Source organism: Branchiostoma lanceolatum, chromosome 9 (assembly GCF_035083965.1).
Source record: "Branchiostoma lanceolatum isolate klBraLanc5 chromosome 9, klBraLanc5.hap2, whole genome shotgun sequence".
Classification (NCBI taxonomy): domain Eukaryota; kingdom Metazoa; phylum Chordata; class Leptocardii; order Amphioxiformes; family Branchiostomatidae; genus Branchiostoma; species Branchiostoma lanceolatum.
This window is the reverse complement of record NC_089730.1, coordinates 13,334,534-13,346,992: the sequence shown is the minus strand read 5'-3', so window position 1 is coordinate 13,346,992 and position 12,459 is coordinate 13,334,534. Positions and strand designations below refer to the sequence as shown.

Here is a 12,459-nt window from a genome sequence, read left to right as displayed (position 1 = left end):
ATTTTAGATCGCAGAGAACGCGCGGCGAGAGCGCCGTTCTAGCAGCGGAAGTGGGCCGGGTATAAACAAAGTCGACCAAGGATTGGTTCGTATTGACCATTAAGGTCAGAGAGCACAATCATAGTTCAACAAAAAACAGAAATGTAAACCAAACAGAACTTTGGACTGTCTCGCCTCGAGGTTTCCTCAGTCTTATTGAGGTCGGCGTCCGTTGCTTGTCCCCTCTCTGCAACTTCCATATATACTTCAACACAAAATGTTGACAACCGTGGTCGGCAGCTACCCTAAGCCGGACTACCTCCGGATTCCGGACTGGTTCACCCACGCTAATCTGGCCAAAGGTTACAAGTACACTCCGGCTGACTTCAACGACTTTCAGAGGACTGCTGACAAGGAAGGTACTAGTATACACAGTTTGGGATACACATTAACCATGTCAACAGAACATCTTTGTCATATCAATTAGTACACGAAGCTGTAGATGCTCAAATTATATTGGCAGTGGTTTTGCACCCAAATGAATATGAGTCAATCTATGAGAAAACAAAAGCAATGCAGTACACTGTTTAGAAGGACAGCCGTACGCCGCTTTGCAACATGCTTATTTGCACAACTCTTCAGACTTAGAGAAGCAGATCACACTTGCGATCCGGGAGGTGATCCAGGAACAGATCGACATCGGGATCGACGTGATCACGGACGGTGAACTCAGGAGAGAGAACTACGTCTACCATTTCTGGTATGTTAATAAAATCACAGGAGACTCACTTCCTTAACTCGAACATAAACTGAGCTATATCTGCATGGTACAACCAAAAATTGCATTTTCATGCGACCAACACAAAAATAACCTCGGCATATTAGTCGTTTTCTGTTGTTGGTTCGTTCAAGAGGTCGTCATAGCTTGTTTGTTTTTTGTTCCATCATAGCAACGGATGCTGTCCGCCATGTTGGTATTCCTCAAGTACGATATCACTAAAATGCAAATAGGACACCAATATGGCGGTCGGTGACGTCACGTGAATGCTCACCACACTGTGATCAGTGCCAATACTATGACGTCATTTTCCTCCAACAGTCGTCAGTTGGACGGTTTCAGTTTTGACCAGTTGGAGAAAGTGACTTATCGGAACGGTGCGTCCACGGGATACTTCCCTACCGTAGTGTCAGAGGTCAGGCCACGAGACGACAGGCCGTTTGTTCTAGACGAATGGAAGGCGTCCCAGGCGCTAACCGAACACCCGGTCAAGATCACCATACCTGGGCCCATGACCATCATAGGGACCACTAAAAGTAAGTTACATGCATCGCATAGAGGTGCTGACTTTAACATTTGTAAGGAGAAAAGAGCATATGTTGGTACCTTAGGATTGTGTATTTTCCTGGCTTCTTTCCTGTTTATTGATTTTTTCCACATTTTATCATTTGCTTGCACAATCTTGACTTCCTTCTTCGTTTTCTTTGTTTCCATTCTTGTCTTTACTGTTCATTTGATATACATGATAATTCACGTGTGAATAACAAGTTTGGTGTTGATAGATATTAGTTATGAGTCATCTTTGGCATGTGGAAGGTTTATTAAACTTGCTGCATATTACAGACCGTTTCTACAAAGACCGTCGCGATTTGAGCGAGGCCCTGGTGTCGGTGATCAACCGAGAGGTGCGCGCCCTAGCGGACGCAGGGTGTAAGTACATCCAGATCGACGAACCTGTCATGATGCCGGAACCAGACATAGCTGATGAATATGGGATAGAGCATGTTTCAAGGTGCTTTAAGGTGAGTTTAATATGCTTGGTAGCTATAACGTTTAAGGCACGTATCTATGTAAATTAGGTCATCAATATGCACATACATTCATAGAATATCATCAATATTCATCAAGTTTCAGAAGTTCACATCAACATCACATGATCCTTTTCCTTATGCTAGTATGTTACGATCTTTGTCCACACTATAGGGTCTTCCCCAAGAAGTGACAAAGGCTGTACATGCTTGCTGTGGATATCCACTTTACTTGGTAAGCACAAATGTACACTAAAGAATATACATGTACACGTACATGTAGCTTGAAGTAGTTTGAACTCACTTTGAAGTTGTTCTTTCTTTGGGCATCAGCTGCAATTAATTACTTTCTAACTTTGCTTATTATCTTGTCTTAATTCCAAGGACCAAGAAGACTACCTGAAGGCCGACCGGTCGCTGTATGGCAGGTTGGCGGACAAACTGGACAATGCTGGCTTCGATAGACGTAGGTTCATTTTTGTACATTCTTATCTACTTCCTTTTAACGTAAATAGAATCCTGAAATCTATTTTCCTCTTCCTCTTGTGAAGCAAATGAATTACCTGTTTCTTGATGAAGGCACAAACAGGTTCCAGCATCAAAACGAAGAAATAGAGCTTGTTTCATGTGACTACTGTAATTCTATGCGGTCGTTTTGTGTTCGTGGTTTTCGCGGTGACCACCACATCGAGGAAATGCCTGTTGTCTTCTGACTTGTTACCGCCTTGTTACAACCGCAAACTGAAAACTACCACAAAAACTTTTCTCCCTACTGCAAAAAAATAAATCCCCGTGAACTGAAGTCTATTTACAGTGTTTAGTACTAGATGAGATTCAATGGCTCATGCACAATCTCTTCTGACTCGATGAATCTGCTTTTAGCCATTTGTGTTTTAGTAGGATGATTGAAGTTTGCCATATTTGTTTCCTCCCTCCCAGTCTCCATAGAAGACGCCCACTGTCCCACGGACCTGTCGTTCCTGTCCAAGTTCAGCCGTACCTCCGTGGTGCTGGGAGTGGTGGCCATAGCCCGCAGCAGGGTGGAGCCTGTGGAGGAGATCCGGGGACGGGTTCGGGAGGCCCTGCGCTTCCTGCCGCCGCACAGACTGGTACTGGCCCCCGACTGTGGACTGGGCTTCCTGCCGAGGGACGTTCTCAGGGCCAAGCTCAAGAACATGGTCGCAGCAGCAAGGACCTTCCAGCAAAACTGAGAACAATTTTACAACATTCTTAAAGTATCATCACCCATACCAGCAATTGTTAATTTCTTTAACAATTCTCTTTGGAAATTTGACAAAGGGAATCTTCCCTTATTTTGTTGCTATCCATAAGGCTAGATTTGGTAACATATTGTTATGTCACCACTAGTCGCTTTCTGCAGATTGAAATTTCAGGGCAAAGCTGCACTTCTCATTTAAAAGGCATGTACATGTACTCACTATGCTTAATAAAGAGGAATAGCTCAAGCCGTGGCAAACTCATCATTTTACATTTTTGCCCCCCCCCCTCTAATTGTTACACTGGTTAGTACTTCCAAAGACTCTACTTACTGTTACCAAGGGCAAATAGATATTCTCTCGGCACATAGGTTCGGCTCTGGCTGGTTTCTGACATGTTTTATGCTTTTTTGTCAGGCTCTCTATTTTGTTCCATTTTCAAGCCATCAAGGAAACAGGACACAATAGAAAGCTCAACAAAAACGCATGTAACACGTCAAAAAACAGCTGACTGCCATTTCGCCTGCCAGCTGACGTGACGATTTGACGACCGCTTGCTGAAAACAACGGACGACTTTCGGAAGTATACATGCATGTCTTTAAGAGCATTGTCTTATATACATTAAAGATACTATTAATTGGTAAAGAAATTTCTTTGTTGAGTGGTAGTTCCTTCTTTGCGTTCAAAGACCCTAGCCAAACCACAGACTTGTCTAACCCTCTCTCACATGACCTTCTGGGTGACCAGGATCGTATGTTCCTGCCAGGGTTGCTGCCATGACTACCAAAATGCTACTACTTGTCTGTTCTCCCATGACATCTGACCTCATAACCCTATACCTGGAACGGTTCGTTCAACCGGTTCACCCCCTAATTACGTTACCATGGCTACACCTAAATGCTAGGCTCTGATTGGGTGCCCCTGTCCCGTAATGTTGATAAATGCTGATATCATCATCATCATATCGGACGGCTTGCCCGGACTAAGGTTGCTCTCTCCCTCCAGGCGTCACGGTCTGCCATTAGTTGGTCTAGATCTTCAGATGCTGCTATACTTCAACCCATTATGTTGACAACCGTGGTCGGCAGCTACCCTAAACCGGACTACCTCCGGATTCCGGACTGGTTCACCCACGCTAATCTGGCCAAAGGTTACAAGTACACTCCGGCTGACTTCAACGACTTTCAGAGGGCTGCTGACAAGGAAGGTACTAGTATACACAGCTTGGGATACACATTAACCATGTCAACAGAACATCTTTGTCATATCAATTAGTACACGAAGCTGTAGATGCTCAAATTATATTGGAAGTGGTTTTGCACCCAAATGAATATGAGTCAATCTATGAGAAAACAAAAGGAATGCAGTACAGTGTTTAGAAGGACAGCCGTAAGCCGCTTTGCAACATGCTTATTTGCACAACTCTTCAGACTTAGAGAGGCAGATCACACTTGCGATCTGGGAGGTGATCCAGGAACAGATCGACATCGGGATCGACGTGATCACGGACGGCGAACTCAGGAGAGAGAACTACGTCTACCATTTCTGGTATGTTAATAAAATCACAGGAGACTCACTTCCTTAACTCGAACATAAACTGAGCTATATCTGCATGGTACAACCAGAAATTGCATTTTCATGCGACGAACACAAAAATAACCTCGGCATATTGGTCGTTTTCTGTTGTTGGTTCGTTCAAGAGGTCGTCATAGCATCTTGTCTCTTTGATCCGTCATCGCAACGGATGCTGTCCGCCATGTTGGTATTCCTCAACTCCGATATCACTAAAATGCAAATAGGACACCAATATGGCGGTCGGTGACGTCACGTGAATGCTCACCTTACTATATAACCAGTGCGAATATCATGACGTCTTTTCCTTCCACAGTCGTCAGTTGGACGGGTTTAGTTTTGACCAGTTAGAGAAAGTGACTTATCGGAACGGTGCCCTCACGGGATACTTCCCTACCGTAGTGTCAGAGGTCAGGCCACGAGACGACCGGCCGTTTGTTCTAGACGAATGGAAGGCGTCCCAGGCGCTAACCGAACACCCGGTCAAGATCACTATACCTGGGCCCATGACCATCATAGGGACGACTAAAAGTAAATAACATGCACAGTGACATAGTGGTGTATTTGTAAGGAGAAAAGAGCACATGGTAGGTAGCACAAAGAGCACCTTAGGATTGTATTTTTTCCTGGCTCCTTTCCGGCCTGTTTATCGATTTTCTTGCCACAGTTTATCATTTGCTTGCACAATCTTGACTTCCTTTTTCGTTTTTTTTCGTTTTCTTTGTTTCCATTCCTTTCTTTACTGTTCATTTGATATACAAAAACAATTAATGTGTGAATAACAAGTTTGGTGTTGATAGCTTAGTAATGAGTCATCTTTGGCATGTGGAAGGTTTAACTTGTTGTATATCACAGACCGTTTCTACAAAGGCCGAAAGGAGCTAAGCGAGGCCCTGGTGTCCGTGATCAACCGAGAGGTGCGCGCCCTGGCGGACGCAGGGTGTAAGTACATCCAGATCGACGAACCCGTCATGATGCGGGAACCAGGTATAGCCGAGGAATATGGGATAGAGCATGTTTCAAAGTGCTTTAAGGTGAGTTAGGTACGGTAGCTATAAAGTTTAAGGCATGTGTCTATGTAAATGAGGGCATCAATATGCACATACATTCATAAGATACATGTATTATCAATATCCTATCATCAACATTTTAAAATTTGAGAACTTACCAAAATGTTCTATTCAATCATCATCAACATGAAAATTGTGCGAATTGCATTTTACAAATTGTACACATGAACCTTTTTGTGATATTTGTCCCCACTTTAGGGTCTTCCCCAAGAAGTGACAAAGGCTGTACATGCTTGCTGTGGATATCCACTTTACTTGGTAAGCACAAGTAAATGAAATGTACACAAAAGAAGGGACACTAAAGCATATACATGTAACGTTACATGTGTGTACATGTTATTTCAAGTAGTTTGAAGTTGTTCTTTCTTTGAGCATCAGCTGCAATAACATGTACTTTATAACTTTGCTTTTCATCTTGTCTTTATTCCAAAAGGACCACGAAGAATACCTGAAGGCAGACCGGTCGCTGTATGGCAGGTTGGCAGACAAACTGGATAGTGCTGGCTTCGACAGACGTAGGGTTCACTTCTGTACCTTCTCATCTTCTTCCTATTGAAGTGAATCCTGAAATCTCTTTTCCGTTTCCTTAAGTGAATAATGTAAATTACCTGTTTCTGCATGAAGTAGGCACAGGTTCCAGCATAAAAAGGAAGGAATCGAGCTTGTTTCCTATGGCTACTGTAATTCTTGAAATGTTTGCGGTTGTTTTATGTTCGTGGTTTTCGCGGTGACCGCTTCATCGAGAAATTTCTTATTGTCTTCTGACTTGTTACCGCCTTGTAACAACCGCAAACTGAAAACCACCACAAAAACTTATCTCCCTACTGCAAAAATTAAATCACAGCGAACTGAAGTCTATTTACAGTATCTAGTTCTAGATGAGATTCAATGGCTCATACACAATCTCTTCTGACTCGATGAGTCTGCTTTTAGCCATTTGTGTTTTAGTAGGATGATTGAAGTTTGCCGTATTTGTTTCTCCCTCCCAGTCTCCACAGAAGACGCCCACTGCCCCACGGACCTGTCGTTCCTGTCCAAGTTCAGCCGTACCACCGTGGTGCTGGGAGTGGTGGCCATAGCCCGCAGCAGGGTGGAGCCTGTGGAGGAGATCCGGGGACGGGTTCGGGAGGCCCTGCGCTTCCTGCCGCCGCACAGACTGGTGCTGGCCCCCGACTGTGGACTGGGCTTCCTGCCGAGGGACGTTCTCAGGGCCAAGCTCAAGAACATGGTCGCAGCGGCAAGGACCTTCCAGCAAAACTGAGAACAATCTTACAACATTCTCAAAGTATCATCATCCATATCAGCAATCGTTAATTTTTTAATCTCTTGGAAATTTGACGACGGGAGTCTTCCCTGGTGCTATTTGTCGCTATCCATAAGGCTAGATTTGGTAACATATTGTTATTTCACCACTAGTTGCTTTCTGCAGATTGAAATTTCAGGGCACAGCTGCACTTCTCATTCAAAAGGCATGTACATGTACTCACTATGCTTAATAAAGAGGAATAGCTCAAGCCGTGGCAGACTCATCATTTTGCATTTCCCCCCCTTCTAATTGTTACACTGGCTAGTACTTCCAAAGACTCTACTCACTGTTACCAAGGGCAAATCGATATTCTCTCGGCACATACCGGTAGGTTCGGCTCTGGCTGGTTTCTGACATGTTTTATGCTTTTTTGTCAGGCTCTCTATTTTGTTTGTCAAGCCATCAAGGAAACAGGACACAATAGAAAGCTCAACAAAAATGCCAGTAACACCTCAAAGAAAAGCTGGCGCCAGCCTTTGGTTAGAGAGTAACATAGGATGGCTATTGCTAAGTATAGGAAATATCTTGTACATGTACCATTATCTCATAGCAGTTCTTAGAGCAGCAAAATCATGACAGCCGGGCAAAACTATCATTCAGCCATGTAGGATATTAGCTTGGGCAGAAGTTACAATTTTACCACCAGTAGAGCTGCTTTGAGATTAGCAGTACATCGCACCATGCCTTTTAAGGGTCTCTCAAGTGAAAATGTATTTTCTCCATGAATCATTGAAGGCTATGTTTCCCTATTCTCCAAGCAGAGTTTTCGGTCCAGTGGGGTAGGAGTGTCTGGGATTTTTGAACATTCCTCTTCCTTCAAGAGTGTAAAAAAAATCCTAGCCACAACTATTCCCCCCCGATCGAAACTTCTTCTTGGAGAGTAAGGTTTCCCCTCTTGCGTGTTACCACTAATAAATGGTTCATGTATTAAGTTAATTCTTTTCTTTCATTATGATGTATTCATTATGGTGAACTTCATAGTCTAGCAAAACCAGAAGCAGTATGACTCATTAATTGTAGAAACTGCAGTTAATGATTATGCTGAAACATCCTTCATTTTTACTCTATTTCATATAAAATCTTAAATAACTTAAATAAAAATTCACATTTGGAGCCAGCCATTGTTTGAGAGAGGGCATTTATTTTTTTGTATATTTCATGTACATTATTCTCCACATCCAGACATGGTTGTGATGATGGTAGGCGAGGTGGGGTGGTTACTCAGCCTCCATGGCCCTCAGGTACGATGCCTTCTTCTGCTTGATGCGGTCCTTACGCTGCGCAAGGGACAACTTGGCACGGTTCCATCTGTGGTAAACGCAAACAACATTCCGTAAACGAACTCAAAGACAACCATCACTCATAAACATTTTGCTTTTAGCTCCACAACAACACATTGTCATCTACATGATTCCAGGATGTTTATATTTAACCTTTGGCATGCTAAAGTAGTCGTTTGGCACTAAATTGGTACTCATATGGGGTTAGGCAGCAGGAAGAGGGTTCAGGTATCAAATACTTCTGATCAAATCATTCAGTTAAACTAATTCCAACTTTTTTTCCGGGTAGCACCAAGAAATGGTCCTCTGACAGAAGACTATGGCGTTTGCTAGATACGATTGAATCATCACTGTTTTACAAAGCATTGCACGGAAATACCAGGTCAATGTATGTGCCACAATTTTTATTCATGAGGCAAATAATAAGTGACCACACCCACCTCTTGACTGTGACTTCCTTCTTGTCCTTGGGCTTGTGCTCAGGGTCCTCCCTAATTGCAGCATGGGCCTTCGTGTACATCTCCTCAACCTGACAAAAATGGGTAAGAGAAAAGAAGGAATTTAGCAACACGTGGTCAACAGAAAATAAACTAAAAGAACCAGTTTCTTGTGTTTTATTTTCTATAAGATAAGTATTTCTTATCATACCTGTTTCATGACATATTTGAATATCTTAAGCCTGCAAAATGTTTACATTTTTCATTCAAGTTATTCAAATTTTCCCCCGAAAATTTCGAAAATATTTCATGAATTTTTACATTGCAGGTGGGAATGCTAAGCTCTAAAGCTTATAAATATGACATTCAATACAACGAATAGACCAATCCCATAGCCCAGCCCACCTGTCAAAACGTAGAAATGCAAAATAAAAATGTGCAAATTTTTGACAGACATACAGCCATCCGCCCATTGGTCAAACACTTCATTTTAATGCTAATATTGGTTCAACTGATAATTATGATGGGCAGTCAAGATCGGGCTACTGTAATAGCAGCTGTAATGACAGCTGTACCACCAAGAAAAAACAAAAAGCGCCCTTACCGAGTCAGCAGTGATGCCAAGCTTGATGTAGGAGCCAAACTGGGACTTGTAGGCCTCTTCGTCCTCCTCCTCCAGTTTCCTCATGTACTCAGCAACGTGCTGGCCAAAGATGTGGCCGCGGTGAACCTCGGCGTTGAAATCCTTGGACTCGGCATCGTATCCTGGGAAGCGCTTCGTGCTGCAAGACACAGAAAGCAAACCATGTGAAACATCAAGTTATCACCTATGTGTTTTGCACAACAAGGTAAAAGAGGATGGCAGTCACGAAGCGTTGTCAGACAAGAGAAGACTGTGCTTTTGTAGACTTTAAAAGCACAGAAACCATCAAAATTTAGTGATGAAGTTATACTCTTACAAAATTTGTTGCAATATGAAATTTGCCAAACATGTTTGTGTATGTATTCCATGGAACAAGCACTCGTGCCATATAAAGATTAACTTTTAAGGACTGAAATATAAGTCGCCAACCGACCTATGGGGGATGTCCAGACCGCCGTCGACGGCTCCCTTCATGGCGCCGAAGACGCGTGCACCGGTGCTGGTGCGGACGAGACCCACGTCCAGGAAGCAGCGGAACGGGCGGGGCTGCCCGTCCACCTCCTCAACGTTGTACTCGTCGCCGTCGATCTCAGTGCAGCCTTCGTAGATGGTGTCAAGGCTGAATTTCTTCAAAATCTGAGGAAGGAAACATAGATTACTCAGGTGCACCTCAACGTATAACTTACAGAAGCACAATCTGCTAGCTCAAACTTCTAACACATAAAATTGTAGGGAGTTCCATGGCAACGTGATTAAAGGTGGTGATGCTTTGTACATTAAAAAATAATGCTTTAAGGAGACTTTAACCCCCTCCCTCCTAAGCCTTATTTGCACTGGTCATGACATTTGATAAGAGATTTAATCCAAGGCAGTGCAGTTAGCACATATTGAAACTGATGACATCATTAGTAAGCCACAGAACATAACATGGATAATTTCTACATACTAGAGCCTATAATAGAAACCTACAGATTTCAGACATGAAGAAAACTTGATTAACGAAACAACAGAAACTGAAAAAAAAAAGTCGAAGATGTGGTTCTTACCCTGCGAGCGAGCAGGAGTCCGGTGCAATATGCAGCTGCATAGTTTGTCAACCCGACCTTAATGCCATAGCGAGGAAGTTCATGTGCGTACGCAGCACTCACAATGATGTCTCCCTCTATCCTGGCATACGCTACCTGTGAAGACGGAAAATAGGGGCCATGAGTAACTACTTCTGTCAACTTTTTAAAATGTGAAATACTTAAATATAGTTATGAAATACTTAACTAGACCTTAAATGATTATTTCAATTCATAAGGACTACTATTGACACATTAGGACGAGACACAGAACTCGGCAGTACAGCTGAGTTACAAACTCTTATGGGAGACAAGGAAGAGTGTCCAGGCTTCCAAAGTTATCATTCGATGATGTCCTTAACAAGAACAACATGAGGACAAAAAGTCTGATGATTATTTTAACTTCTAGCAAGCCATGAAATTCAAAACACGTAATATTGCCACATACCTGACAAATGATGTCCTTGTTGGTGAAGCGCACTATAAGCCTGTACTTAGGCGTATTGTACTTGTTCTTCTCTTGGATCACCAAACGTTTCCTGGCATAGTAGTCAGTTACCCCCTCTGGAAAGCAAAAATAGCACCGGAATTAAAGATGTGATCAACTTTAATGACATCATGCAAATTATCCTTAAATCTCACATCAACGTTACATCATTTTTCTAAATAAATGCTAATCTCTAATGCTGATGAACAAAGTTAATGAGGTACAAAATACAATGTAAAATGTGACAAGGTTCCTTGTCCATCTTGATTTTATAAGCCACATGTTTCTGCACATGGTGCAACATTATGGCGGTATTGCTACATAGTACATACCTCTACGCCTTCTGAACTTGACTTGGAAACGCTTGAAGTACGCTTTGTTCTTCACCACCTTAACGAACCCCTGCAAGGAAGAAGAAAACATATTTGCATTAAGCTTTTATTTATGCTACTAATCTGCCACTTACAATAGTTACAACAATAGTTACATGTAGACAGAGATTTAGATCCTAGTAGTGAGTTAATGGAATAGAAAGTTACACTAGAAAATATGTTGAAAGGTGAAACCTGAAAATTTTGGTGCAAATGAACCTGTAACATTGGCATAGCTGAAATTATGTCAAAATGATTTATCAGACTTTACCTTAAGTTAAGGTCATGATAATTAAGGGGCCTCCAGTTTTACCGGTTTAATTTTTCTAGTTCTCTCATACCTGGATACACAAAAACTTGGGAGACGAATATTGGAGCTTAAGTCAGTTTGGACTTTGTCGCTTCAAGCAATGGTTTGTAAATTTTGCACATGGTACAAATAACGAGGTGGCGTATGGGCCACGTTGTACTTCCAACTACTTCTCTCACTTGTAAAGACAGCTGCTTGTCGTCTGATACACACCTTTAACACTTAAGCACGAGCTAAAATGTTAAATAAATGTACAGTAGTAATAACCGTAAGCTACTTGTGTATGTGAACTCAATTTTCTTTTCATTTTTCGCAAATTCCTCCAAAACTTGCAGTAAGGCTGCACCCATGTCCGCCATCTTGCAAGTATTTGATGACTCACATATTCATTTCTATCCGCGAATATCTCAGCATCGGATGCATAAATGGCAATGAAATTTTGCCACGATTTAAAGTAGACCTTATACTTTTGATCTCTATTCGGATTTTGTGAATAAGACTCACCATTTTGGCTGGATCAGCCTTTGGATCAGCCTCTTAGATAGCCTCGGCTAGGGGCCGACGAAATATCATCGGGAAAAGACTGTGTTTCGGTGCGCAGGCGCAAACTTTCCGAAATCACCCGGATGAAGACTGATCCAATATTCACTCAGGGGGTTAAATCTCGGAACTTTTACAGCTTTCTGAAATTGAGATACTACATTTTATCATTTCATTCCGTATCTCCAATAAATCATCAACCACATGAATCTATTTGATGGTATCAAACGCAGCTTACCAGTAAGTTATCTAAAGTCAAAGTTAGTTATATTCATTCATTAAGATATTGTGTTAGTTTTCAATTTACTTCACTGTCAAAAATGAAGAATAACTTTTTTCTATTGTTCATTGATTTTTTTCTGATGAACTTTCACTC

General features: G+C 42.2%; 3 protein-coding genes across 3 annotated transcripts; 2 read left to right on the top strand and 1 right to left on the bottom strand.

Moving 5' to 3' along the window:
- The first annotated feature begins 182 nt into the window (after positions 1–182).
- Positions 183–3,251, top strand: LOC136442388 (5-methyltetrahydropteroyltriglutamate--homocysteine methyltransferase-like). Its single transcript, XM_066439206.1, has 7 exons — positions 183–398; positions 622–739; positions 1,079–1,293; positions 1,601–1,779; positions 1,961–2,020; positions 2,170–2,251; positions 2,725–3,251. Exons 1-7 carry the CDS (start codon positions 257–259, stop codon positions 2,994–2,996), a joined length of 1,068 nt encoding a protein of 355 aa, XP_066295303.1. The 5' UTR covers positions 183–256; the 3' UTR covers positions 2,997–3,251.
- A 690-nt stretch (positions 3,252–3,941) lies between these two features.
- On the top strand, positions 3,942–7,159 carry LOC136442387 (5-methyltetrahydropteroyltriglutamate--homocysteine methyltransferase-like). Its single transcript, XM_066439205.1, has 7 exons — positions 3,942–4,210; positions 4,434–4,551; positions 4,892–5,106; positions 5,431–5,609; positions 5,844–5,903; positions 6,079–6,160; positions 6,635–7,159. Exons 1-7 carry the CDS (start codon positions 4,069–4,071, stop codon positions 6,904–6,906), a joined length of 1,068 nt encoding a protein of 355 aa, XP_066295302.1. The 5' UTR covers positions 3,942–4,068; the 3' UTR covers positions 6,907–7,159.
- Positions 7,160–8,072: 913 nt separating this feature from the next.
- Positions 8,073–12,182, bottom strand: LOC136442389 (large ribosomal subunit protein uL18A-like). The gene is made up of 8 exons (XM_066439208.1): positions 12,048–12,182; positions 11,195–11,264; positions 10,824–10,939; positions 10,358–10,492; positions 9,745–9,947; positions 9,273–9,450; positions 8,672–8,760; positions 8,073–8,259 (listed from the first exon to the last, which is right to left on the bottom strand). The coding sequence occupies exons 1-8, from the start codon at positions 12,048–12,050 to the stop codon at positions 8,169–8,171; spliced, it is 885 nt and encodes a 294-aa protein (XP_066295305.1). The 5' UTR covers positions 12,051–12,182; the 3' UTR covers positions 8,073–8,168.
- Between the last annotated feature and the right edge of the window lie 277 nt (positions 12,183–12,459).